General features: G+C 54.5%; 1 protein-coding gene across 5 annotated transcripts in view; it reads right to left on the bottom strand.

Moving 5' to 3' along the window:
* The window catches only part of EEFSEC (eukaryotic elongation factor, selenocysteine-tRNA specific), a gene marked incomplete at its 5' end in the record, with an annotated part of 151,017 nt that overhangs the window by 86,272 nt on the left and 38,187 nt on the right, over positions 1-26,558 (bottom strand). For all 5 annotated transcript variants that reach the window (XM_079712126.1, XM_079712125.1, XM_079712128.1 and 2 more), the window contains one exon: positions 2,938-3,145. In XM_079712126.1, the coding sequence (XP_079568252.1) occupies positions 2,938-3,145 (208 nt within the window). The remainder of the gene's footprint in view (positions 1-2,937; positions 3,146-26,558) is intronic.

Raw genomic sequence — 26,558 nt, 5'->3', positions numbered from 1 at the left:
TCTCCAAAAAAGACATACAGTAGCCAATAAGCACATGAAGAGATGCTCAACATCAGTCACTAGGGAAACGCAAACCCAGACCACAATGAGATACCACCTCATACCCACTAGGATGGCTATGAGAAAAAAGGAAAACAACAAGTGTCAGCGAGGATGTAGAGAAATTGGAGCCCTGACGCACTGCGGAGGGGGATACAAAATGGTGCAGCCACCATGGAAAACAGTAGGGAGGTTCCTCAAAAAGTTAAACATAGAATCACCATGTGATCCAGGAATCCCACTCCTAGGTACACACGCAAAGGAACTGAAGCAGGGACTGGAATAGATATTTGTACACCAATGTTCATAGAAGCATCATTCACAACAGCCAAAAGAAAAGAACCCAAGTGTCCATCAAGAGATGAATGGATAAGCAAAATGCGGCCTATACACACAATAGAATACTATCTGGCTATAAAAAGGAGTGAGATTCTGACACACGCTACAACACGGATGGACCTAAAGCATTATGCTAAGTGAAACAAACCAGACACAGAAGGCCAAATATTGCATGATTCCATTTATATGAGGTCCCCAGAACAGTCAAATTCACAGAGACAGAAAGCAGAACAGAGGTTACCAGGGCCTGGGGGAGGAGGAGGCGGGGAGGAGTGACTGGTCAGCGGGGACAGAGTTTATGTTGGGGATCATGAAAAAGGATTAGGTTACAGACAGTGGTGATGGGTACACAGCTTTGTGAAGGTATTTAATGCCACTTAATTGTACCTTTACAGATGGATAAAATAATAAACATTATGTTATGTGTATTTTACTACGATTTTTTAAATGTGGAAGAAAGGGTGGGGGTGATACTATGCACGGTGAAAAGACAGGAATGGAGTAAACCAAAATGTCAGCAGTTGCTCTTCTGAGAAACCTTTGGGTGGTCTCCACTTTCTTTTAACTCCTTTTCTCTATTTTCCAAAGGTTCTTTCGATTACTCTTTGGATAGGAAAAAAAAAGTTTTGTTTTTTTAACACTTCTTAGGTTTTGATATGTACATAGCTCAGCAGTCTAAATTTCTCCTTTCTAGATAGAAAGTTTCTTCACATTTGCACCAGCATTTACAAAGGATTTACCTAACAAGGGACCATAAGAAAAGGAAACCGACACTTTTAAAATGATTTAAAGAAGTTCTCGGCTGCACGGAGGTAACAGCTAAGTTCTCCTAAGAGGTGACTGCCTTGGCTGGCCCGGGCCCATCGGCCCACTAAGCTTTCCTTACTGGAGCTTTTCCAGCCCTGTGCGTGCTGAATGAGGAGAGAAGAGGTGTCAAAGGCCCTTCAGTGGCCAATATCCTCTGGATGTGTGAGAAAGGCTGTGATTTGACCTTCAACCAATAAATTAAAATAGGAATAGTAATTTAAACACGTAAGTGAGAATTTTCCTTAAATTTAACTAATCGAAATAGTTGATATTAATTTACCCTTAATAGTATCCTAAGCCCCTCCCAGGTCTCGTTTATAGCAAATGACACTGACATTGTGCTGGGCTTTTATGCAGGAGTCCAAAGGACCTGGTCTCCCCTTTCTGACAAGTAAATAAAACGGCAGGGAGATCAAATAACTCACTAAAAAGAAGATATAATTTTTTATCTTCCTTTTTACAGTCTCATATCCACTTCCGCTGGGAATAACAAAGTCTGAATTCTTATGCAACACTTATCTAAATGTGTCGATTTTATCAGATTGATGAATTTTGCTAACAAAAGCAGCACTAGGAAATCTTTTATGACATATTTGGCCCATTCTCAGGGCTGAAGCTTTAATTTAACCAACTTGAGAATTCTGAGGGAGAGCTGCAGGTGTTAGATCTGAAAAAAAAATCATAAATGGGAAGGCATATCAATCTTTATGACGGGGAAACAAAACCATTTCCACTTGCGTGCCCTCCACAGGCAGGAGGAGGAGAGGTGGCCAAGGCAGGATATTGTCTCGGGCTGCGTAGCAAAGAGGAAGCAGCGCTGTCGCCCAGTGACCGCTATGTAGTATTGATCAAAAGGCGCTGGCCCGGGGGGAGGGGAGGAGGCGGTGAAACAAGGAGGTTTGCCGACACCGTGGGCTCAACAGAGTGTCTTCTCGTTACGCTACCCACGTGGGAATAAGTCATGCCCATGGCCGCCCGAGTGCCCAGGTGGCTTTCTGCCCCGTGGTCCCCACGCCCCTCCCCCACGCCCTGCCAGGGAGCACAGTCACCCTCCTGCCCCCGCAGACCCCGACGGTAGGCGGCAAGAGCTTGACAGGGCTGGCGGGCCTCCTGCTCTGGACCTCCCGGGCCGCCCTGCCGTCCTCTCCCTGTCGGCTCCCTGCTGCCCCCTGGACTCCCCCCACCCCACCCCCGCCCCTACTTCCCACAAGATGAAATCATAACCCCTTGGCATGAAATACTACAGGCCATGTGATCTGGCCTTTCTCCGTGTCCTCTCCATCCGTCCATCCACCTGTCCGTCCACCCACCCGACTTTATAAGCCTCTGTGACAGATGTCCACTCATCACCCAAACGCACTTCTCCCTTTCGACAACCGAGTTGCCCCTAAGCAGGTGGTAAGCAGGCAGGCCTGAGTCTCCCCGACAGCATGGGGAGGGGTGCGGGGGGCGGGTGGCTGATACCTGGACCTGTCTGGGCGGGGCCCGGCTCGGACCGCTCCCGCAGGACACACCCCACAGCAGCGAGCCGGCAAGACACCTGCAGCCTGGGTATCCGAACGCCGTGCAGAGCTGGACCGCCCTTCCTGTGACCCACTTGTGGCTTCTCTATGCTCCTGGCTCTTCTGGCCTCTTGCAACAGCACTGCAGCCTCCACCCGGGAGGCGAGCAAGCGCCCGGCGGGACCCTGCCTGCCCCATCCGGGTCGGCGGAAGCAGGTGTGCCCCGACGCCCTCTCATCAGCAAACCTACTTGGTGTTCTCTAGGGTCTTCTGCATCTTCTTGGTCATCTTATCAATCACCGCCTGTCTCTTCCCTTCGGGCAGGAGGTCGGTCTTGTTCAGCACCACGACCAGCTTCTGGCAGGCGATCTGCCCAATCACGAGGCACTCGGCCGACTGGGTCTGCATCCCCTTGGTCACGTCAATGACCAGCATCATCAGATCGATGATCTGGGCCCCTGGGAGAAGAGAGGACAAGGTCAGGGGGGAAACAAGGCAGCTGACTCTGCAGAAAGTTGCCCAACGCCCTAGGTCCAGCAAAACGAGCCAAGATAAAGTTGGGGGTGTCGGGCTGTGAACGACGACCACGACCTCCCAGCACCAGGCAGGGGAGTCGCTCGAGTGTGAACGCGGGCCCCTCCCAGTTCTGTGACCTGATTCCTGTCATCTCTACATGGGCAGCCCGGCAGGCTTGCTGGGGGCTCCCGGAGCCCGTGCGTGTAATGGGGCCGGCAGCGCGAGGACTCCCTAAGCAGAAGCTCCTTTCCTTGTGGCCAGTGTCATTCTGTCAGCCCGCTAGGTGAAAACCAGGTCTCAGTGTAGTCTCAAGCTGCTTCTTGGCATTGGTGAGGAGGGCATCTTACTCTGACGTGAGCTGCTTGCTTCCTGTCTGACGTCCCCCAGCCACCTGGCCTCCCTGCTGGTCCTTGGACCCCTGCCACCCTGTAAGGTCTCTGCCCCAGCCCCTCCCCCTGCCCGGCCCGCTTGTCCAGGGGTTAACTGCCCGCCCTCTCTGAGTCCTGGCTCAAATATCTCCTCTCAGTGAGGCCCACCCGGACAGCTCGATCAGGACTGCAGCCCACCCGCCTCTCATACGTTCCGAGCCTTCTTTTCCTGCCGTTTCCCTAGGACACTTAGCACCCTCCACCTGTCTGTGAAACTCACGCACTGTGCACTGTTTGCTTCTGACCTGGCCTCCCCGACTGCCCTGCAAGGGTGGGATGGAGACCAGAGGATTGCCATTGATACTGCTTTCCCTTCTGACTGGATTGTTGCTCTTTGCTGCCAACTTAAAGAAGCCAAGAGTAGGTGCTGAGGGTGCGTGCATGGGCACTGTTAATACCATTTCTCCTTTCAAGTGGATTATTGCTCTTTGTTGCCAATTTATTTATTTATTCATTTTTATCTATTTTTTCCATATTCTATTTATTCATTTGGCTGCGCCAGGTCTTTAGCTGCGGCATGCATGCGGGATCTAGTTCCCTGACCAGGGATTGAACTGCGGCCCCCTGCATCGGGAGTACGGAGTCTAAGCCGCTGGACCACAGGGGGAAGTCCCTGTCGCCAATTCAAAGAAACTTTTTAAACACTGAGGAGCCAAGAGGCGGTGCTGCATGGGCACTGCTGACACTGTTTCCCACTTCCATTGATTGTTGCTCTTTGCTGCCAATCTAAAGAAACTTTTTAAACATTGAGGAGCATATCCTTTGTGGGGAAGGCACATTTTAGGCTTCTCTCCCCAGTTATCTTTGGCTTTTATGACTTCTTTTTTCCATGCAGAAATGTTTGATTTTTATGTTGAAATGGTCAGTCTTTCTGTTTTTCTCTGTTTCTGGGTTTGGTATCTTACCCAGGTATTTTTTTACTTTTAAGATTATATATAGTTTTTCATGTGTCTTCTTCCAGTACTTTTACAGTTTTAAATGTCTATGTTTCAAACGTTAATCCATTTAGACTTTATTTTGATGTAAAGTGCAAGATGGAGATCTAACTTGAGTTTTTTCTGGATGGCTACCCATTGTCCCTGAGTCACAGTTATGTGCTTTCCCCCGTTTACAGACCGGGACAGTGAGGCTCAGAACGGAAGGGTGGGTACCCAGGACTCTGTACCAAGCACCCTGCGCTCTCGGCCAGCACCCTCCCCACTCAGCTCTGTGGGTGTTTTGTTGCAAGTCTCCAGCATTTATTGGGTTTGGCTTTTCTTCCTTCTGGCAGGGCTCCAGCACCTGTCTTTGTCTGCTATCTTGTCCTCGGCTGTTAATTTTTTCCTTGTGTCTTACACGGCTCTCTTTGTTGTTTCTCCTGTTCCTCCTCTGCCGACACTGCCCTGTTGTCCTCCTGGGCTCTTCGGGTGGTGGTGAGGGACTGTGCCCAGGCTCAGGGCTGTCCTGAGGACGCTGGCCGTTTGCCTTTGCATCTTGTCCACTCCCCTTCCCCCTCCTGTCCTCGGGTCCTTTCCCACCTGCTCTTCGGGACGCCGTAGGGTCCCCAGAGACTCAGGAATGCAGGACTCTGGCCCAGAGGCAGCTGGCAATAGAAAAAGCAGACATTTGAATTCAGACGGCTCCGCGTTCTAGCCCTGCCTCCGCTGTTTACTGTCGTGTGACCTGACCTCAGAGTTCTATTAGAACGGGAGGGTCTCCTCCTTGTGGGGTTGTGGTGAGGGTCAGAGCTGACGCACATGAGGCAGAAGTCACAGGCTGACATGCTGTCAGGAACCAGGCGGGTGGTACAAATGCCAGAGTAGGGGGCAACGGGGAGCTGTAGGGCCCCGGGTGAAAGTGCTCCTTGGCCATGTCGGGTGCAGGCCCAGTGCTGCCACATCTGCCGATCTGTAACGATTTTTTACATGACCCCTCTGGGATTGTGAGTGTGGGCAGTTCATGCAGGCTGAGCAGCGTCCCTTCCAGGGTCCATCTGTCTGCAGCCAGTCGTGTGCAGTCCCGAGCCCGGGCTCGGCTCCCGACCCGTGTGCCTGCCGCGTGGGTTAGGTGGCCACTTTGGGGCTCCCTGCCAGTTGGGCGGCACGCTGGTTCTGCTGGACGCTGGGTCAGCTCGTCCCCTACGGGATCTGGGGCACCTGAAGCTTGCTCTCCTCCTGGTCCGTTTGGCGTAGCTCCTCATTCTCCCAGAGAAGAGGAAGTCAGCCTTCACAGCTAGTGCACTGTGGCACCTGGGTGACCAGGGGAGATGTCCAGTCCCGCCCAGGGGGTCCCGCTCAGGCGGCTCACTGCTGGTCTGGGGGAATTCAGCAGGATGCTTGTGGGGGAGCCCCCTTTGCAGGATCGCCTGCGCGCTGGGGGACACAGTGCTCCAGGCCGCCGGCTGGCACTTACCGAGGTCCCTGGGGGGGCCTCCTGGGTCTGCTGGCTCTGGCGGCTGTGGCAGTACTTGTTCCATGTGGCGGTAACTCCTGTCCGTCCTCCGCCAGGAAGAACCATCCCAGCAGCGCACGTCCTGGAGGCCCCTGTGCCCGGGGCGCTTCCCACAGCCCTGCATGTGTCCCCTCTGGCGACTCTGCCCACGAGTCCCCTCGCACAGACGGAAGAGGCTGCCACGCGCGGGGAGTTGGTGTACTGGGAAATGGCCGTGATGAAAGCAGGATATCAACTTCCACTGCGCTTTACATTGTCGATAACGGTGCATTTGCACCGCTTAGTGAATACTGAATGTCACCCGTTAAATTTCTTTTTATTTTAAATTGGATATTATTTCCCCTTTTTTCGGATGCCCATAGCTTCTGATTAAAAATCAAATTTGGATTAAATATCTGATTTGCTAAAATGTTTAAAGTTTTATATTCAGTCTCTCCAGCAGAAAACTTCTTTTCCCTGAACACATTTTTTCCCCCTTTAGTCCCAGAAGGAAAGTTGCATCTCACAGATAACTTGTCAAATGCTGACCTTTGTAAGTTTTCCTTTATTTTTATTTCTGAAATGATTAAGATATATAATCTACAGAATTGGAAATTGTAATTTTTAAAAGTACTGAGAAACTTTAACCCTGTTATAATTATTCTGCAGACCTTTAAAGGATTCTGTAGTCAGTACAACTAGATGAAAAGCTCTGATAGGCTGAGAAATATAGAGGGTCATTTGTGAGCTGCAAGTTTTTGACTTGTGTTTCCCACCCACTCGCTCACGCTGCCCCTCTAGTCTCAGAATGATTTCCTACCCTGGGTTCGTGGGAATCGGGAAGGACACTGTTTGATTCATTCTGGGGAAATACTAGGGATTCTGAAAAAGACAAGACGGGCCAGTTATGTCACTTCCTGTCGCCTGATCAAAGTCTGATGAAGAAACAGACTGACCAAGGGTTACTGCCAGGCGCGGGTGGTGCCTGGTGCCGACCCGGGTTTCCAGTGGGGTCAGTCAAGTCGCCGTGACCTCTGGACCCCTCAGAAGTCCCTGATGTTGGCTGCGCGGCAGCGGGGCTCCTGCTGCAGAGGTAGCGTGTGGGCGCCGGCCTGAGGCTGCAGATGAAGCCCCACGGCCCCTGAGTGTTTGGATCCCGTCTGCATGCATCTTTCTGGGTCTGTTAGTTCAGTTTTATCTCCCATTCCCAGGACCCCAGCAGGCATCAGAAGAGAGTGGGCAGATGGGGAGAGAACACAAGCCTTCCCCTCCAGCTTGCGGGCCAAGACAAGGCACTCAGGCAGTTCTATACACCAGCAGAGACCGAAATCTCAGCGTCAGGACCGGACTCTTGGTCCACCAAGTGGAGGAGGTGGGAAAGCTGCAGTCTGCTCACTCAGTCCAACAGAGATCAATGACGCTGTGCCCGAGCTGTGTCTTGTGCTGGAGGCTGCGAACACAGACCAAAAACCCAGGCCTCGGTCTGTGAGCCGCAGTGTGTGTGCGTGGGGGGGTCTGAGCGGAGGAGCGGGAGTCAGCGCAAGGCAGGGAGGGGTACGAGACGCCACGGCCGGCCCCGATTCTGGCGTCTGGCGGAGCGGGGTGAGGACTGTGCGGGTGGAGGCTGGGCAGCGGCTGGGGCCCCGTTCGGAAGGACGGGCCATGTGGCCGATGTGATCTTGAATGGAAGCATGAAGGACTTCGGCTGGATCTTTACGAGAACCTCCTGAGGGGCAGGGCAGGTAAAGATGGGGCTGGATGGCTGGAGCTCTCCGCTGGGGGTCTGGAGAGCTGGCGTGTCCTACCTCAGGGAGGGAGTCCGAGGTACCTGGATTCCCCACCCGTGGACCACGCCTGTGACCCCTGCCACGCCCGTGGACACTACTGCTGCCACTACTGAGCTATGTGTGTTTAAATCAAGTCCTTTTTTGAACTCAAATGCATTTCTATAAAAAAGAACTTTACATGACAGTAAATGCATTAAATGTGCTGTAAGTAGAAGTTAACAGAGACGATAAATAAAACAATAAAGCTAAACAATGGAATGCACTGTTGTCAGATGTTAACTAGAGTTGAAACTCTGAGCCCCAGGCCTGCTCTGATATTAAGGGATCAGCAAGAGCTGGTAAAAGACATACTAGCCCTAAATCGAGTCTCTCTCTTCGACAAAATAGGGGGATTGGATGAGAACTGGGAGAGGCATGACCTTCGACCCCACCAGGGAGGAGTGTTACCGGGCGCCAGGCATGGCCTCACACCATCTCTCCCGGCCGCCCTGGAAGCACCGGCCAGAGTACATACACCGCTCACAGCGGCCTCCTCGGAGGGGCGCACAGGAAGAGCAGAGGTGTCCACGCTTCCTCAGGGCAGAGGGGCCGAAGCGGGTCAGCCGCCACTCCTTCCCGGACGGGGGAGACGGAGGTGTACGCGTGGGCTCCAGGGCCACGGGCTCTCACGAGCCAGGGAGCCCTGCCCCGCTTCCTTAAGCTACTGTGTCGTCGTCTATCTAGGGTAATCTTTTTAGCTGACTTTGCACAACAGTACAACTCCTGTTCGAGAGCAGCGAAAAGGAGAAAATGGAATTTGAAATGTAGGAATAAAATAATTGTGGCCCATGAGCTCTAATTTGATTTCATGCTTTACAGGGAAATGAAAGAAGGCTTCCTTAAAATGCACGGTGTCGGCTCTCTGCCCCTCCCCCTCCCCCCTTTAACCATTTTAGGATTTCCTCTCGCTCCGAAGAGAAAATAGGATTGTGGGGAACGTTCAGCGCTCAAGTGTCACTGCCACTCAGGGGCCAGCTCGGTTTAATGTGAACTTCCCATTCTGGGTAAGAGGAAATTCTTCAATTAATAAACCGGGTGTGCGGAGGCCAGTCTTTAAGGTTTAATCAATTTCATCTGTACTTAGGATAAAAAGACTGACTATTCTACTTCTTTTTTTTTTTTCGTTTTCCTTCTTTAAAAAAATAATAAAATGAATGTTTTATTTTAAATTCTTTGAGGTTCGTATCTCCTGTTTCAGGAAATATTGTCTATTTCATGCAGTGAGTATGAAAACTCCCCCCTCCTTTTTTACTTTTGCTAAGAATCTTTTTTCAAAAATAACTAAATTATCCTCTGTCCTCATATACTATAACAGCCTGGGAGATGATACGAATTATACAGGATTTTGGCAGACACCTTGTAGGGGGCTGGGGAGAGAGACAAATCACCAAATATGGATGCAAGAGCTCCTTCTGGACAAACACTGAGGGGTGGGTGAGGGAACGTGCGCCCGCAGCCCCTTCACCACCAGGGACGTCTGGGGCCCAGACAACCTCACCCAGGAGGCCTACCCTGTGTTCAGCTGCGGGCATGAGGACCTCAGAGCAGAACCAGGGCGTCTCCCCAGCAGGACCGAGTAAACATTAGGACTTGCTGACCAACCAGGGCCGACAGGACTTCCCGGGACAGAGAACGCCTGAATCTTTGTCACGTGGTCCCTGACACGCAGGGTCCGGTCAGATTCGGGGACAGAGGCCGTGGCCCCACGGTGGCGAGTCTGCGCCTCGGCTCCATGTAGCAGCTAAGCACTCTGGGCCGTTTCTTCATCTACAGAACGGAGATAAAGCCACTACGAACCTTTTCCAAGGCTGTGTGGTGGGCCTCACACAGCACTTGGGACCCACAGGGCGGGAGGTCCCGTCGGACCCAGGTCCTCCCCATGCTTTCACAAGGGGCCTGGGTGAAAATGCTACTTTTAAATCAGTGTTTTTCACTAAAACTCTGCAAACCCAGGGCCCTGTCAGTGTGAGTTCCATTGTGAGAATGAGCACGAAAGCCTCACCGCTCTGAACAGCGGCTGCAACGATCAAGGGTCTCAATGTGGCTGGTCAAGGTGCAGCCAACAGCCCATCTCTGCAAGAGAAACCTGGGGCTCAGAACAGCGACTAACGGTACTCAGTACACAGTAAGCACTCACCAAGTGAGCGGGGAGGGAGGAGAGGGGGAGGGGACGGGGAAGGGGAGGCACCCAGGAGGCTCAACTGCCGCAGCTGCTGGACCAGGGCAGTGGAGCCAGGAGCAGAGCCAGGCTCTGCCTGACCTGAGGCCCCTTGTCCTTCCACCAGGCCTCCTCCTTGAAGTGGCACCAAAGAGGATTTCTCTCGAACACAGCAGCCTGTGATCCCAAGGAAGAGCCGTGCCCTGGGCTTAGGGCCCACATGCCTTCGCTCCCCGTGGAGAGGTGTGAGGGGAAACGCCTGCAGACACAGGTCCCATGAGAACAAGGACGGGATGTGGGGGGGACACACTGGCTCCCACCTCAGCCCCCCTCCCTGCCTGTCCGGGGAGAGCGGGTCGCTGAGCCTCACCCTCACCCGTCTGCAGACAGGATCCCCTGTCACCTACAGGGCGGTGTGGGGCTCCCAGATCCCACGTGCAAAAACCTCACAGTCCAGGACCTGGCCCAGCAGGTGCTCATCCACGGTCGTGACTGAACCTGAGTTCTCGTCCTCACTCATTCCAGCACCGGACAAAGGCCTGTCCTGAGGCGGGGGTGGCGGGCAGATGTGAACACCTGCAGGGCCTGGTGGGTCCTCAGCTGAGCGGCACGCCTGGCGCGCGATGAGGCGCAAGTCTAGAGGCCTCAGCCATTCCTGGGCCCTGGCTGGAGGGGACAGTCCCCCCTCAGCTCCAGCCCACATAGTCAGAAAGGAATGTGGGCCTGGAGTTGTCAGATCTTCTGGTTTTTCAAGAGAAGCCAAAAATCTGGACCATTGTATGAAATTTGCCAATTTTTAAATGTTGACAACCAATTCAAAACAAAATGTTTGAACTGTATGGCCCAAACAAAACATGTCCATTGGCCAAAACCGGCCTGCAGCTCCCAGTGTGAGGTCTCTGGAGGGAGTTTTCTCGAGAAAGAGAGGTTGGAGGAACCAGAACAAACATCCACCTCTTTGGCCGCGTGAAGCAGGAAAGCACTTAGGGACCCATCTGTTGAGCTCCGGCCCCTCCTGCCCCCATGACCCACACTGGGCCTCATGAGGACAGGAAGGTTCATCCTGGAGGGAAAGGGCGGCAGGCTCTCCGCTGTCACCAGGTCCCAGTGGGCTAGAACAGGCGACACGAAGCCACGGGCCTGTGGTCAGACGAACCTCAGCTCGGCCCCGGCCCCTGCAGGCCACAAGGGGCGAGCCGCCCCTCCCCGGCCTCCCCGGGGCCTCGTGTAGGGCTCCCCAGGCCCCCACGCTCTGAACTGAGGCTGTAGCTGTCACAGCCTGTCTACCAGGACGGGAGGGGCTGACACACGGCTGCTCTTCTGTAGTGAGTGGTCTTCTCACTACAGCTTCAAGCACCGGTTCTCACACCGAGTCTCAAAACGCTCCCACTAGGTAGAAAGTCTGAGATGACCTAAGACGATGATTTTCCTGGAAGAGTGAAGCAGGAAAACCTCAGTGGCACGGGGCTGCAATGTCCTCTAGGACAGACACCCTCCTCATGTTGTCCTGGGACGAGCCCTTTCCACGAGGGCTGCGCACTGCCTTCACAGCTAGCGTTTGGCAGCAGCAGGCACCACTATTAATACCTCGTCCTGCAGATGGACACGTGGCGGCCCAGAGAGGCTGCATCACACCCAAGGTAGAGAGCCAGGCGGTGGCAGGCGCTCAGCCCAGAGACCTGGATCCACAGCACCAGGCTACCCTGCGTGGGGAAGCGCTCATAGCTCCCCCGAGGAGCAGAGAGAAGGGCAGTGGGATTGGGCCCCCAGCCTCCCCCCCACCTCCCCATGTGCCCCGCAGCTGCCGGTCAGCCCTGCTGTCTCCCCCTGGGACCTGGGCGCAAGCCCACGCACCCAAGCGCTCCTCCCATCTCGTCCCTTCTCCTGGCACCTCAGACTTTGAACTGCAGCTCAGATGTCACCTCCCAGGGGTCTTCCCAACTCTCCGTGGTCTGGATGAGGTGGCCCTTCCCTGCGGTGCCGTGGTCCCCACGCTGCCCAGGACAGCCTGTTCTGCGACTCGCCCATGGCCCTGTGGCCTCCCCCCTGGGACAGAGCCCCTGCCGGGCAGCAGCACAGAGCAGTGGTCAGCGAGTGCCCCTACAGGGAATGCACAGAACCGGGACGCAGTTAAAGCACTGAGCAGGGCCCTCCGCCAGCCATGCACGGATTTTTCTCTGTTCTGTAGCGGTGACGTCCTCCTACACTGCAAAGAGGCACGTGTACATGTCCAGAAGCAGAGACAGAAGGAAGAAGGGAGCGTGGACAGGACCGCACGCCGTGAACACCAGGGGGCTGGGACCTGCAGACAGAGCGCCCAGGGGCCTCCAGGGGCTGCATTCCCCTGGGAGAAGAGCCCCAGCGAGCCCCCAGCGAGGGGGAGGAGGGGCCCTCACGAGTCCACCTGAGAGAGGAAGTAGCTGAGACTCAGGGTGGGGAAGAAACTCAGCCAAGGTCGCAGATCCTGGCCCCTCTGAACCCCGCTCCCAACCACCACCACCGTGGAGGTGGCTCCACCACTCACAAGGCACCGAGACAGGAAAACCACACTCTGCTTGTTCTGAGGGTCGATGGCTGCTGTGGCCTCGGACACAGGCCCTTCTAGAGACGGGGCCCCAGGCCACGGCGAGCCCCCCGTCTGAGGCAGAGAAACCACGGCAGGCGTCCCTGCCTGGCCCAGGTCAAAGGGGCTGGAAGGGTGAGGCCCGCTGGGCTCCTCTGACTGAGACGGTCTGAGAGCTCAGGGTCGCAGCGCCTGAGAGCGTGGCCTCAGGAAACTGTTTACTGGAGAAACAGGAGAAAAAAAAAAAAAGAAAAGAGGGGGGAATCTACCATAAAAAGTAAGTAAAATCAGCAGAATTCCTTCATGAAAAGGGTGGAATTAGCATATGGCCTCAGCTGCCAAGTGAGGCCATTGAAGCAAGCAATGAAAATGAGTTCAAGACACAATTAGACATTTTTCTGGACGGAGACAGAGGGGACTGAGCAGGCGGCCGCATTTCAGAGGGAGCAGCGGGGCACGTTCAGGGCAGGGCCACCGTGCGAGCGCCCTGAGCACTGGCTGGGGGCGGGGGCACCACCTGGGACCTCTCGCCCCGCATTACACCGCCACGATGCCTCCTGCAGAACCTGCAGCCACCCGGGGCCCGAAGTAACAGTCTGGTTCCATCCCCCTCGTGCCTCTGCTGTTGCCCCCGGGGCCGAGTGCTGCCTTCAGGGACTAGCATGGCCGAGTCCCTGCCCTCAAGGAGCTCACAGTCTGGTGGGGGAGACGCACACAAACCCACAAGGTCAACACAGTGAAGTACATCAAAGTAAGACGTGAAGTTTCTGCTGAGCAAGCACAGAAGAGGGGAATTTAGCAAATGGAGGGAGGGAGGCGGCCGGGAAGCAGAGGGAAGGGCCTTTCAGGGCCGAGGACACAGCAGGAGGCCACGGAGGCCCAGCCGCCAGCGCCTCAGAGGACGTTGATCACTCGGTTCCCCTGGACCCCTGGGGACGGGGCCAGATCTCCTCAGAATGACCAGAGGTGCCAACCGCTGGCTCAGGGACCAGCTATGACTCAACGGCAACAACTCGGGACAGCTGTTCCCAATCTTCCCAAGAGTGCGGCACATGCGGCCACCCAAGGCACGGGAGACGCTGGGTCCTCGTGGGCGGCACAGTCTGTTAGGCCCTCTCTAGCCCGGTGGGCTGCAGTGCCCTCCTTCGGGCGGCTCCCTGACAATGGTCCAGCTTCCTCAGGCTCCCTGGGCCCCGTCTCCTTCAAGGTGGAGTGAATGTTTACCCTGAAAGGACCTCGAACCTCTCCTCTGTGCTCACGGCATCTCCATGGCCCCTGGGCCCCCGGCCCAACCCGGAGTGGGGTCCCACCTCCTGCACAGCCGCAAGTCAGAACCAGCTCTGCCGGCCTCTTGCGTCCACACAGCGGGCCTCTCAGATTGAAGCTGAGAGTGATGGGGATACTGAGAAGAAAATGAGGCCTGGCCCCTGCACCCAGCACCCTACATACAGAACAGGGGAAGGAGTGACAAGTGCTTGGCACCTGTCCTTCCAAAGCCCCATCAGGCCATCTGCCGGCCGCCGACCAGCTTCCATGGCGGCAGGGGGAGGAGAGGGGCCGTGGGGTCTTCAGCAGGGCAGGGCAGGGCAGGCACTGACTCCGTGCCCCGTTCTCCTCCCAGGCAGAGAGCAGTGGCCTGAAGCTCCCACTTACAACAAGCACTGTGTGCCCAGCACCGCATGCAGATGCTCACACCTCCGCTCACAGCATCCCCACGGCAGCCCAGCAAGGGGAGTGCTGTGATTCCACCTTCCGAAGGCAGCAGCTCAGTCAGGGAGGTCCGTTCACAGGCCCAAACACACAGTGAGCAAGCGGCAGGGCCCGGCTCCCCCAGCACCCACCAGAGCACTCTTGTAGCCACGTGATCTCAGTTTCCGGGGCCTTGTCCCTACTCCTGCCCCCACCCCAGGAGGAGGTCCTTGAGAAGAGACGCCAAACCAAAGAAGAAACCACACGTACAGAACTCAGGAAAGCACTACACTTACAGTTACAGCTCTATTATAAAGGGCACAAATCAGGACCAGCCAAAGGAAGAGACACACAGGGCACGACCTGGGCGGGCACAAACACAGGCCTCTACCGTGGAATCAGGGCTCATCACCCTCCTGGCACATCAATCTCTTCACCAACCAGGAAGCCCCACTGAGCCCCTGGGTCCAGAGTTTTTATTGTGGTTTCCTTACTTAGGCACCAATGATTGAGTCGCTGGTCGTGAGACTGGACTCGACGGATCCGCGCTGCCCTCCTCGGAGGTCAGGAGGTCAGGCTGGTGGCTCTGGCCCAAAGCCCCAGCCCACTAGTCACATGGCTGGTCTCTAGTCTCCCTCTAGCATAAACTCAGGTGTGGTCCAGGGGACCACCAGGAACAGCAAAGACACTCCGGTCACTGGGGGAATTCCAAGGTTTCAGAAGCTCTGTCCCAGGATCCCAGGACAAAAGCCAGATTCCTTATTATATTAATACAGCAGTAAGGCTCAAACACGCTCACACACCACCGCCCTCCACCCGTCCCCCACTCACTGCTGATGAATGTGTCGCGTTGTGACAGCTGCTCCGAGGGACAGTCTGAAAGGCGGCAGAAGCCCCCGGAGTGCTGCTAGAGCGGAAGACACCGTCCACGGCACGTTGGTTCCTCAAGGAGGGAGGGATGGGCGCTGCAGTGGGACAAGCCGGGGGCGCCGCGGGGCCAGTAAACACGCTGTCAAGGAGCGCTCAGTGACACAGGGCAGGCCCATGGCTCAGCGCCTACAATGTTACATCCAGTGGGGTCCCTCCTGGGAAAGGGGTTAGGTCAGAACACTAACAGGAGTCATCCTGAGAAACTAGATGCTTATTTCTCCCTCATACTCTCCTCTATTTTCCACATTCTCAATAGGCCTAGATTATTATACATTCAGGGGAAAAGGGGCTTGTAAAAAATAACACGTGAAGAATAACATTACAGACACTAACTCCCGTGAAGCAGGAATAAGCTACTTAATCTGAAAGTACATGGCAGTGACTGTATTTTCAATATTTAGAATTTCTTTTTGGTTCTTTTTCATAACGTCCTAAGCTCACTACGTGTTCCATTTCTTCATTTACACTTCAAACATTCTTATTTTAAAGCCCCTTCCAGATTTGTTTCATGGTTTCTGGTTCCTAGGATGGGGATGTCTGCACGCGTACCTATGGGATTTCTTCTGCACGGTGGTAACTTTCCTCATACGCCTCGTGACTGGTCCTCAGCCGGGGCTGTTTTCCGTGGGAGGTCCCAGTGTGTGAGTGGAGCGTGCCCGGGGGGTGGCCGGACCGTGGGGCCAGGACCACGTGCGTCACCAGCGCTTCTGTAACACAGATGACGCGGATGCGAGTGCACTTGGTCTCGGGGGTCCTGTCTTCTCCTGGGGCAGCCACTTAACCTCGACCTTTTGGAGGAGACCTTTCCTAGTTCCTTGTCTCCGTTTATGAGGGATCCTCTACATCTCCAGTGTGGACACCCCTGTGAACCAGCTGGCGTCCAGGCCTGTTCGCTGCTGTGCCTCCGACGCCTTCCCACGTCCAGCCCTTGAGGATGCTCCTTCCTGGCTTCTGCACCTCGACCTCCTCGTGCTCCCCCACTTCACCCAGCCTGTCAGCGTTTGTGGGGCCCAAGGCTCCCAGGGGCCACGCAGCCCACTGCGTCACCCACACGTCTGAAGCGACGGGGCAACTATGAAGGGTCAAGGGGGCACGCGGCGAGGGACACTCGACCTCAGGCCCCTCTCACCACCTGACAACAATGATGGAAACTCAATGTCCTGGAGGTAACTAGACATCATTTTAGTGAACAGAGAACCATAACCAGAGTTGTGTTGGCGACTCTGAGTCACAAAGACCTGGCTTTGAACCCTGGTTCTGCCAGCTCTGCAATCCGGGGCCTCTCACCCCCAGCCCCCCACTCACAGGGACATGGTGAGAACTGGCCTGAAGCCCGGTCTGCTGGGGCCCGTCCCTGGGGAGCTGATCTTTGCTGCACCTGGTGTCACAGCTCACACTAAAGAACAGGCTACGAGAGCTCTGTACCAGCTACAGGCAGAGCCTCAGGACAGCGACTGTGAAGCAGGGACCAGGGGGGGACTGGGAATGGCCGGGGAGCTTCTAGCACCTGGAAGGATCCTTAGACTGCGGCTAGCAACAGCCCCAGCTGCACATCCCCACGGCGACTCTGGGGAACCTGGCCACTGGTGTCCCTGCCTGTGGGCTGACTGTGTGCAGCCCCGTCCCGAACGGCCCCAGCCCCTTGCAACAGCTCCAGGAACCACACAGAGAGCTCCGCGAGTGGGAGCAATGACCACTGCGCCTGGACCACCTCTAGAGAGGGGACGCGTCTGACCATTCACCTCTGAACGCTGCTCCCTGAAAGGAGCTCGGGCACCTTCGGATGACAGCCCAGGCCACGGAGCCAGTCTGGCTGTGAATCTCAGCCCTGCCGCTTCCAGACCTACTGCCGCAGTGACGTCACCCTTTGTCCTCGGTTTCCTCATCCACAACACGGGGTGACAACAGTGCCGGCCCCTGGTGTGGTGGGGAACAAGTTACTACAATACCGCGCCTGGCACACAGTAGGTGCCGTGGAAGGCTCAGCTACTGTCCGCGCCAGGGGTCATCTCTGGGCTCCCGAGTGCTACGGGCAGCAAAGCTGCGTTCCCAGGACACGCGCCAGGGTAATGGCGGCAGCTGCGGCCAAAGGCTCAGCCGGCAGGGATGTACGGGACGAGCACCCGCTCAGGACTCACCGGGCAGTACACTTGGTTCCAGCTCCACCCTGGGCCCAGCACTAGTCTGAGGGGACACAGCAGTTCCACAAAGCAAGCAAGGCCCTGCCCTCACACAGTGAACGTTCCGGCACCAGCCACTGACACACTCACGCAGAGACGACAGACAGTCAGGAAGTACGACGGGACTGGGGCCCGGAGTGGTGGGTGCAGCAGGCGGCACTCTGAGAGGGGAGGTGGGAGACGCCCTGGGAGACAGAGGGGGACGGGTTTCCTGCAGCGGGAGCAGCGGGCAGAGGCCCTGGTGAGGGTGCGTCTGTGCCGTGGACTCCACCCGCCAAGGCAGGGCCTGGACTTCCTCGCACTGGTAACTGAGGGCCAGCAGTCGAGTGTTCGGTGGGGAGTCCACGGCGGCGCCCGGGGACGGGGACGGTGATTACTCAAGGCAGTGGCCAGGGAGGCCGGCTGGGGGGGGGCTGGGCTGGGGGAGGGCGTGCGAATACGGACCCTCTACCCTGCCAGCGGCCTCCCTCTTCTCGCCGCCTGCTCCCACTGTCTGTGAGCTTCTCGGCAGAGGCCCGGGGCCCCCTTGGCTGCGGAGCCTCCCGGAACCCCGTGACTGCAGCTGAGGCCGGCAACAGGAAGGGGAGGGAGTCCCGTCCTCCTTAGGAGGAAGGCCACAGAGAAGGTCCCAAACCAAGCAAAACAAAAAGTACGTCACGAAGTTACAGAAGAAATCATCAGCTAGAGAGTCAGGACGGCGGTGGTGGAGAGGAAGGCTCTGCCGCTGCACCCGCGCCTGCTTCCCACCTCCCGGAGGCCGGGCCCCGCACAGCCCCCGGGCAGCCAATGCCCAGCCCAGAACCGCCCTTCTCAACCCAAGCCCAAGCCTCCAGAAGCAGAGGCAAAGGAGGACTGAAGGAACAGAACGAGACGCCATGAGGACAGGGGCGCGGCCGTCCTCGGATGCGGGCGCCACACTCAGCCCAGGAGGCCACCCATCTGTTGGCTAAAAGCAACTAAACCAGAAACTGTTTTAAGCTACAGCTGGTGTCTGGGCCACTTTATCAAGCACTTGAGACACAGAGCTGATTATTTTTCTGGCAACAGCGAAAACAGAAAGGCTGAAAGCACAGAGTCTGTCACCAGCTGTTTCCGGAGCGGTTCTTACAGTCACGTCTGGGTTGGGGCCAGAGACGGCAAAGAGGTCCACTCGGGAGGCCTGCTGCGGTTGGTCTTGTTCTTTCGTTCCCCTCTTGCGTTTCGCTGCCTTGAGTCACGCAGGGTAAAACCCTTTGCACAGCATCTTTCGGTGCTTTAGATGCTATTTGCAAAGAGCCCCTTAAAAAGGGACTTGGGTTAAAAGAAACGTGTGTGTGCTGTGGTCTTGACTCATGGTCTCTGCCCCCTTACTTGGATCTGGATTCCCACACCAGCTCTCTCCTCACTGGCCTGCTGCGTGGCTGTAGCCAATCTCTTCAGCCCATCCCGAGCCCCAGTTCCTCACCTGTGACACCCAACGGGCTGTGGAGCTTTCTGAGCATCAAGCACAGAGTCTGGCACGTAGAAGGTGCCCAACAAATGGGACATGATTAAGATCTGAGTGGTTCTCATGGCTCACACCACCCTTTCCCTAACATCATCAACACCCATGGATGTGGGGTCATGGGTGATTTTTATTTTCTTCTTCCTGTGCTGTTTTCCAAAATCGGGACAAGAAAATTCACTTCACAATAACTATAAATACTTTATAACAAAAATCATTACCTACTAAAATGTTAGAGTGAAAATGCTTGGGCTATTCTTATATGATGAGTCCGTCCCAGGACCAGAGGTCTCCCTCTGCTATGTCAGGGATCTGAAAACAGTTTTCAGGACCACTGCCAAAGCCAGCCGGACAAAGGCTGCCCCCACCCGCCTCTCCTATCAAAGAATTCCAACCTCAGTCCCCATTGCTATGGTCCTCATTGCCCTACACCAGGACCACATTGGGCCCCATTCCGAGAGTGGCCCAGCGAGAAACCGGCCAGTGACCTGTGGCTTCTGTAAGCTGGGCTAACAGGGCTCCTGGGGGTCTTGTGAGTGATTCACTGGGAGACGGGGCGAGTGAGCTGAGCGCTGAGGAGTGAGAGGGTGTGAGACACAACCCATGTAGAGGCAGCTGCCAGAGGCCGGTGCTAGGCGTGAGTGGGCTGGTCGAGGGGTGGAAGTGGGGGCGGGCAGGCCGGGCCCCGGGCTGGGGCAGGAAGAAGGCCGGTACAGACCACCAGCTGCTCCAGCGTGGGCTCAGCACGTCCAGCCTGAGCACAGCCGTTTGGAGCTGGTTTCCAGCCCCAGGTCTGCAGACCTGAGGGTGGACACAACGCGCCCCAGTGCAAGTGGGGCCTGGTGACTGGCCAACCTTTGATGTCCCTCCAGGCCACAACTGGCCAGGTCCTCAGATTTGTTTATTTTTCCTGTATAACTTTTGCAATGCCTCAACTAAACAGAAACTTTTTATCAACCATTCCCAGAGCAAGAAAAATAGCCGAATGCTTGGTTTGTAACGGAAGCTGGTAGCTGTGCTGGGCTGGGGGACACATGAGAACAGCTCCCACTTTGAGGGATTCGGAACCCACGAGGGAACTGCATCTGCTGCCGATACGGGGACCCAGTGCCCCGTCCACCAACTGCTCACGGAGCCGCTCTCCTCCGAGGTCCTCGTCCCCCGGCTCCGTCTCTCTGTTTACTTGGCAGGAACCCCTGGCCAAGCACCAGGCACAGGCTGGGCCCAGATCCAGCCACTCAGTCTCTGCTGCGTCTTCTGCCGGGGGCACTGACTCGGCAGCGAGAAAGCTGAGCCCAGAGCCACGGGCAGGTCCGCAACCTTGCAGGAGGCGGCCGGCCTGAGAAACAAGCGGGCACGAGGGACACGGCCCAAAAGATGGGGAGCCCTGGATCCAGCTGTGCCTAAACCCAGCCCACAGATCATGCTGGTTGTAAGAAGCAGCTTGGGGTGAAGCTCTGTCCTTTACCAATGAAGATTACGTACTAACATGCTTTAACAATTCTACTCAACTCAAGTGTCCTGAGCTAAGTGCCTTCATGGCATTTTCCAAGCACCTGAAGTGACTGCTTACACACATGATCTCACTTGAACCACCGACGCTGTGCAGTGCGCATCGTGGCTACCCTGACTTCACAGACAAGGCCGAGGAATTATTCACTTCCGCTGTCGCTGTTGCAATCATCATCGTTTCACCCAAAGTCACACAGATATTAGGCTGTGCAGCCGGGATCCAGATCCACATCCTCTGAATCCAAAACCTACACTCCTCCCCCCGAGGAAGGCCCCGCTGCCTCGGTGTGTAGTGTCCTGTCCTAAATGCAGGCAGAGACACCAAGGCCGTGGGTCTCCCCTCTCACATCAAGGGCCTGCAGTCACCTGGAAATTGGACGTAAGACCATGAGCCCACTAAGCATGCAGAAAGCCAGAACACAGCTAAGAGTCCAAGTGTGAGGTCCAGGCACCATCCACACGGCAGGGGGGTGAGATGGCGCAGACGCCGCATCTCGGAGTTGGAGGCTGGTGCAGAGCCTCCCCATCGCGGTGACCTCAGCGACCCAGGGCCGCACCTTCAGATTCAGTCCTCCACCAGCCGCCGGGACTCCCCCACTCCCCGTTCAACCGAGGTTTCCTCAGCTGTGTGACTGTGCTGTCGCACCCCACCCCCAAGACTGCGGAGGTGCTCCCTCTGACCCACCCTCCTTCTTCAAAAGCACCTTAATTATAGCTCTCAGGTGACACAGAGCACGGCAATTTCCAGGTTCCCCCCTGGAATCAAAGAGACCTCAGGAATTCTACAATCCTACATCACTTAGTGAATACTCTGGTGTCAACCGACGGCCTCTGGGTCTGCACTAGGTCACTTTCCATTGAGTAATTATCTTCCACGGTGGCTGCAAATAGTCACTGAAGGAGCTGTGCCTCACTGACTGAGACAAAATGTTTAGCTCAGCGTCTTACTTCATGTAACTGAGGAAACTGAAACTTTAAAAATCTCATATCATATTTCGAACCAAATTGTATTGTATTAGTGACGTGTCACTGAATGATTTTCCTTAGTTCAAAATTTTTTCTTATGAAATCATAATATAACATTGAAGATGCTCCAGAAAAGAAAAGTCAGCAAGGACTCCAAAAGGGCCTGAAGGCAAGTCCCGCCACACAGCGGCTCCTCCAGTGCTGCTCACTCCTGGGCCACCGTCACAAAGGCTGCTGCACCCACCACACCTCCTGGCCTCACTGTCATCTCTTGAGGCCTCTGCCCAAGGAGCTCATTTCTAGTGAGGGGACGAAGGCAACACACCCCATTGACTTGCTTCCACAGAACCTTCCCCAAGCTGCCACCCACTTTCGAGGGAAATTGAGGTGAAATGACAGTTGAGTCCTACTTTGCAAGAAGGCAGGAGGGAGCTGGAGGAAGGAAAATGGAGGGAGGAGGGGCCGACACCTGTAGGTACTGTTTTCTAAGGCTCTTACTCAGGTTGAACAAGTTTGAGGTTTTAAAACGAAGCAAGAAACTCTGAATTATAGAAATAAACGTACTCTACTCTCATGCTGATGTTCAAAGATGCCATTTTCTTGAACTGCAGCCCCGGAGGGCCCTCTGCGATGTGGGCAGCGCCCAGGCTGCTGGTGCAGGCTCCTGGCTGCCCGCTCTCCACGCTCCCTCCAACCCCAGCTGTCTCCTGTGGGTGGGCTGCCGGGGAGGCGGGGAAAAGCCTTCTCTAGAGCCGACTCCCTTCTCTCCACTGACCAGGCACCGGGGTGTGGCAGGAACTGCTGCGCGCCCAGTCCCTCTCTGCTCCTGGCCTGTCACCCAGAGATCACCCCTTCCTCTGATGCCTGACAAAAAGGCAAGGATAATTTTTCAAGGCTGGTGGCTGGTCAAATGAGTCCAAGCAAGATGACTGCATGGGGAACTTCCGCCTCCCTGGAGCCCGAGGGGACCGCTAACACATGTTTACAGATACCACCTGGGGACCAGAAGGAAAAGAAGACGCTGCCTAGGCTCTCCAGGCAGCCCCTTCCAGAGAGCTGCTCCAGAATGCATCCCACGCCCCAGCTCCACATCCTGGGAGGAACACGGGACATGACACCAAGCACCAGAGCGCCCTGTGCTCTGCACGTACCCCTACATCTTCAGCAGGGTTCTGAACACCAACACGCTTTGCACCGTAAGACACGTGGAATCACTATGTTAACTTGAAAAGGAGGACAAAGGTATGGTCCGAGTGGGTTGGTGCCCTTGGCACCCCGCACCCAGAGTGTCCCAAGGTCGGTACGTTTACAAGCAGAATGGTTTTTAAGAGGCGTGTGACTGTCATGCAGCTCATCTCCCAACTCCAGGAAGGCCCTGCCTACAGGCGGTCATCCCAGTCACACAAATTAAGCCAGATCTGTGGGATGAGACTCAGAGTAAATTAGGTCCAAGAATAAGCCTCTGGAAAAGCAAGAGTTTCATAAAAATGGCAACATATGCTCCGCCTTCTCCGGCATTAGTGAATGTGGGAGAGGCTGAAGGCCACTTAATGGTCTAATAAAATGTTTACAGGCGAAGGTTCTTACAGACAAAGACTGCCTGAGACCAGCATGCCCTGTGCTGGGGTCCGGCGACCCTTTCATCAGGGAGATTTCACCGCAATGGCAGGAACGCACCCCACCCGCAACCCGTCGGCAGGGGTCCCGCCTCTGCTCTCCCCTCTCTGGGCCCACAGCCCTGAGGAGGGAGCTTTGTGTCTGTCCCCGCAGCCGGGAGCTCCCACGGGGCAGGGGTCTCTCCTGTCCCATAGGAGGGAGGGCCCACATGCTGGGTGCAGACAAGTGCACGGACCAGTGATCAGGTCAGCAAATGAATAGACAGGGACAAATGCTGAACTGGAGCCGCCGAAGGGCCCCGTGAACAAGTGAACAAAGGTCAGGTGGACCCCAGCTCGTGGCAGATACAAACACTACTAACGCAGGTGGATTGAAGGCCTCAGTATAAGAGCTAAAGCCATAAAGCTTTTAGAAGGAAACAGAGCAGGATGCCTTCACGACTTGGAACTGGCAAGGATCTCTTGAGCAGGTCACAGAAAGTGAGAACCATTAGAGAAAAAAATGAACAACGAGACGTCCTCAAAATTTAAAACGTCTGCTGGGCTTCCCTGGCACTCCGGTGGTTAACGCTCTGAGCTTCCACTGCGGGGGGGCACGGGTTTGATCCCTGGGCGGGGAACTAAGATCCCGCTTGCTGCACAGCACAGCCAAAACACAAAACAAAACAAAACAAAACAAAAAAACTAAAACGTCTGCTTATCAAAAGACATCAAGAAAACAAACAGGCAAAGCCACAGATAGTGACAGAATATTTACAAAACATACATCTGACAAAGAACTGGTAAACAGACTCCCAGAGAACTTCTATAATTTTTTAAAAATTCTAAACCCAATTAAAAATGGGCAAAAGAGGGACTTCCCTGGTGGCCCAGTGGCTAAGACTCCATGTTCCCAATGCAGGGGCCCTGGGTTCAATCCCTGGTCGGGGAACTGGATCCCACATGCCGCAACTAAAGATCCTGCATGTGGCAATGAAGATCCCGCGTGCCGCAACTAAGACCCAGTGTGGCCAAATAAATAAATATATATTTTTTTAAATGGGCAAAAGATTTGAAAGATGCTACACAGAAGAAGATATACAGATAGCAATAAACATATTAAAGAGTAGTCAACGTTATTACAGGCGTACCTCAGAGACACTGCAGGCTTGGTTCCAGAACACTTCAATAAGGCAAATATCACAATAAAGTGAATCACATGAATTCTTTGGTTTCCTAGTGTGTAAAAGGTTATGTTTACAGTATACTGTAGTCTATTAAGTGTGCAATCGCATTATGTCTACAAAGACAATGTATGACCTTAATTTAAAAATATGCTAAAAAACCCTGACCATCACCTGAGCCTCAGCCAGTTGTAGCCCTTCTGCTGGTGCAGGGTCTCGCCTCCACTGCTGGCGGCCGCTGACTGATCAGGATGGAGGCTGCTGAGGCTGGGATGGCTGCGGCCATTTCTGAGAACAATGCCACCATGAAGTTTGCCGCACTGATGGACTCTTCCTTTCATGAATGATTTCCCTGGAGCAGCAATGCTGTTTGGCAGTGTTTTACCCACAGAACTTCCTTCAAAACTGGAGTCAATCCTCTCAAACCCTGCAGCTCCTTTATCAACGAAGTTGTGTCATATCCTAAGGCCTTTGCTGTCGTTTCAACGGTCTTCACAGCCTCTTCACCAGGAGTAGATTCCGTGTTAAGAAACCACTCTCTTTGCTCGTCCATAAGAAGCAGCCCCTCATCCGTTCCCAAGTTTCATCGCAAGATGGCAGCAATTCAGTCCCATCTTCTGGCTCCACTTCTAGTTCTTGTTCCCCTGCCGTTTCCACCATGTCTGCAGTCCTTCCTCCGTGAAGTCTTGAACCCCTCAAAGTCATCCAGGAGGGCTGGAATCAGCTTCTTCCAAACTCCTCTTAATTTGGATATTTTGACCTCTTCCCATGAATCACAAGTGTTCTTTTTTTTTTTCTTAATTTTTATTGGCCATGCCATGTGCGTGAGGCACGTGGGATCTTAGTTCCCCGACCAGGGATCGAACCCGTGCCCCCTGCACTGGAAGCACGCAGTCTTAACCACCGGACCGCCAGGGAAGTCCCGCAAATGTTCTTAATGGCATCTAGAATGGTGAATCCTTTCCAGAAGGTTTTCAATTTACTTTGCCGAAATCCATCAGAGGAATCACTGTCTATGGCAGATACAACCTAACAAAGTGTATTTCTTAAATAATAAGACTTGAAAGTCCAAATTACTTCTTGATCTATGGGCTGCAGAGAGGATGTTGTGTTGTCAGGCATGAAAACAACATTAATCCCGTTGTCCATCTCCATCAGAGCTCTTGGGTGACCAGGTGCACTGTCAGTGAGCGGTAACATTTTGAAAGGGATCTTTTTTTCCTAACGGTAGGTCTCAACAGTGGGCTTAAAATATTCAGTAAACCATGTAAACAGATGTGCTGTCATCCAAGCTTTGTTGTTCCATTAACAGAGCATAAGCAGAGTCGATTTAGCGTAATTCTTAGGGGTCCTAGGATTTTGGGAATGATAACTCAGTACTGGGTTCAACTTGAAGTCACCAGCTGCATTAGCCCCTAACAAGAGAGTCAGCCTGTCCTCTGAGGTGCTGAAGCCGGGCACTGACTTCTCCTCTCTCGCTGTGAAAGTCCTAGATGGCATCTTCTTCCCATGAAGGCTGTTTCATCCACATTGAAAATCAGCAATTATCTCAGCTAGATCTTCTGGGTAACTTGCTGCAGCTTCTACATCAGCACCGGCTGCTTCCCCTTCCGCTTTGATGCTATCGAGACGGCTTCTTTCCTTAATCCTCATGAACCAAGTCTGCTACCTTCACACATTTCCTCTGCAGCTTCTGCCCTCTCTCAGCCTTTATAGAATTGAAGAGAGTTGGGGCCTTGCTTTGGATGAGGCTCTGGCTGAAGGGAATGTTGTGGCTGGTTTGATCTTCTATCCAGACCACTGAAACTTTCTGCACATCAGCAATATGCCTGTTTTGCTTTCTTACCATTCGTGTGTTCACTGGAGGAGCACTGGTAATTTCCTCCAGAACTTGTCCTTTGCCTTCACAGCTTGGCTGACTGCTTGCACAAGAAGCCCAGCTTTCGGCCCGTCTGGGCTTTCGACAGGCCCCTCGCTAAGCTTCATCAGGTCTAACTTTTGATTTAAAGTGAGAGATGTACAAGTCTTCCTTTCACTTGAACGTTTAGGGGCCACTGTAGGGTGATTAACTGGCCTAATTTCAATATTGTTCTGTCCCAGGGGAGAGGGACAATTCCACTTACATCAAGTCCTAGAACAGGGAGGCTAATCTATGTGGAAAAAAAATCACACCCGTGATTATCTCCAGGGAGTGAGGAGGGGAAACGGAAACTTTTTAGAGCAGTAATTCCCAAACTTGTCTACACACGAGAATCCCCTAGAAAAGCTCCCAGCACAAGCCCACAGCCCGGTGACCCCGCAAGCAGATCAGCATCCCAGGCAGCCTTCCCGGGGGATTCCAACCAGCAACACAGCCGCTCTGCGTTGACCGCAATGTTTCTGCATCCTGGTCGGCGTTTGGGGTACCCAGGGATGAGCTTGTCAAAACTCCA

Source organism: Hyperoodon ampullatus (genome assembly GCF_949752795.1).
Source record: "Hyperoodon ampullatus genome assembly, chromosome: 10".
Taxonomy (NCBI): Eukaryota; Metazoa; Chordata; class Mammalia; order Artiodactyla; family Ziphiidae; genus Hyperoodon; species Hyperoodon ampullatus.
The sequence above is the reverse complement of the archived record's forward strand: the minus strand, read 5'-3'. Positions and strand labels throughout refer to the sequence as shown.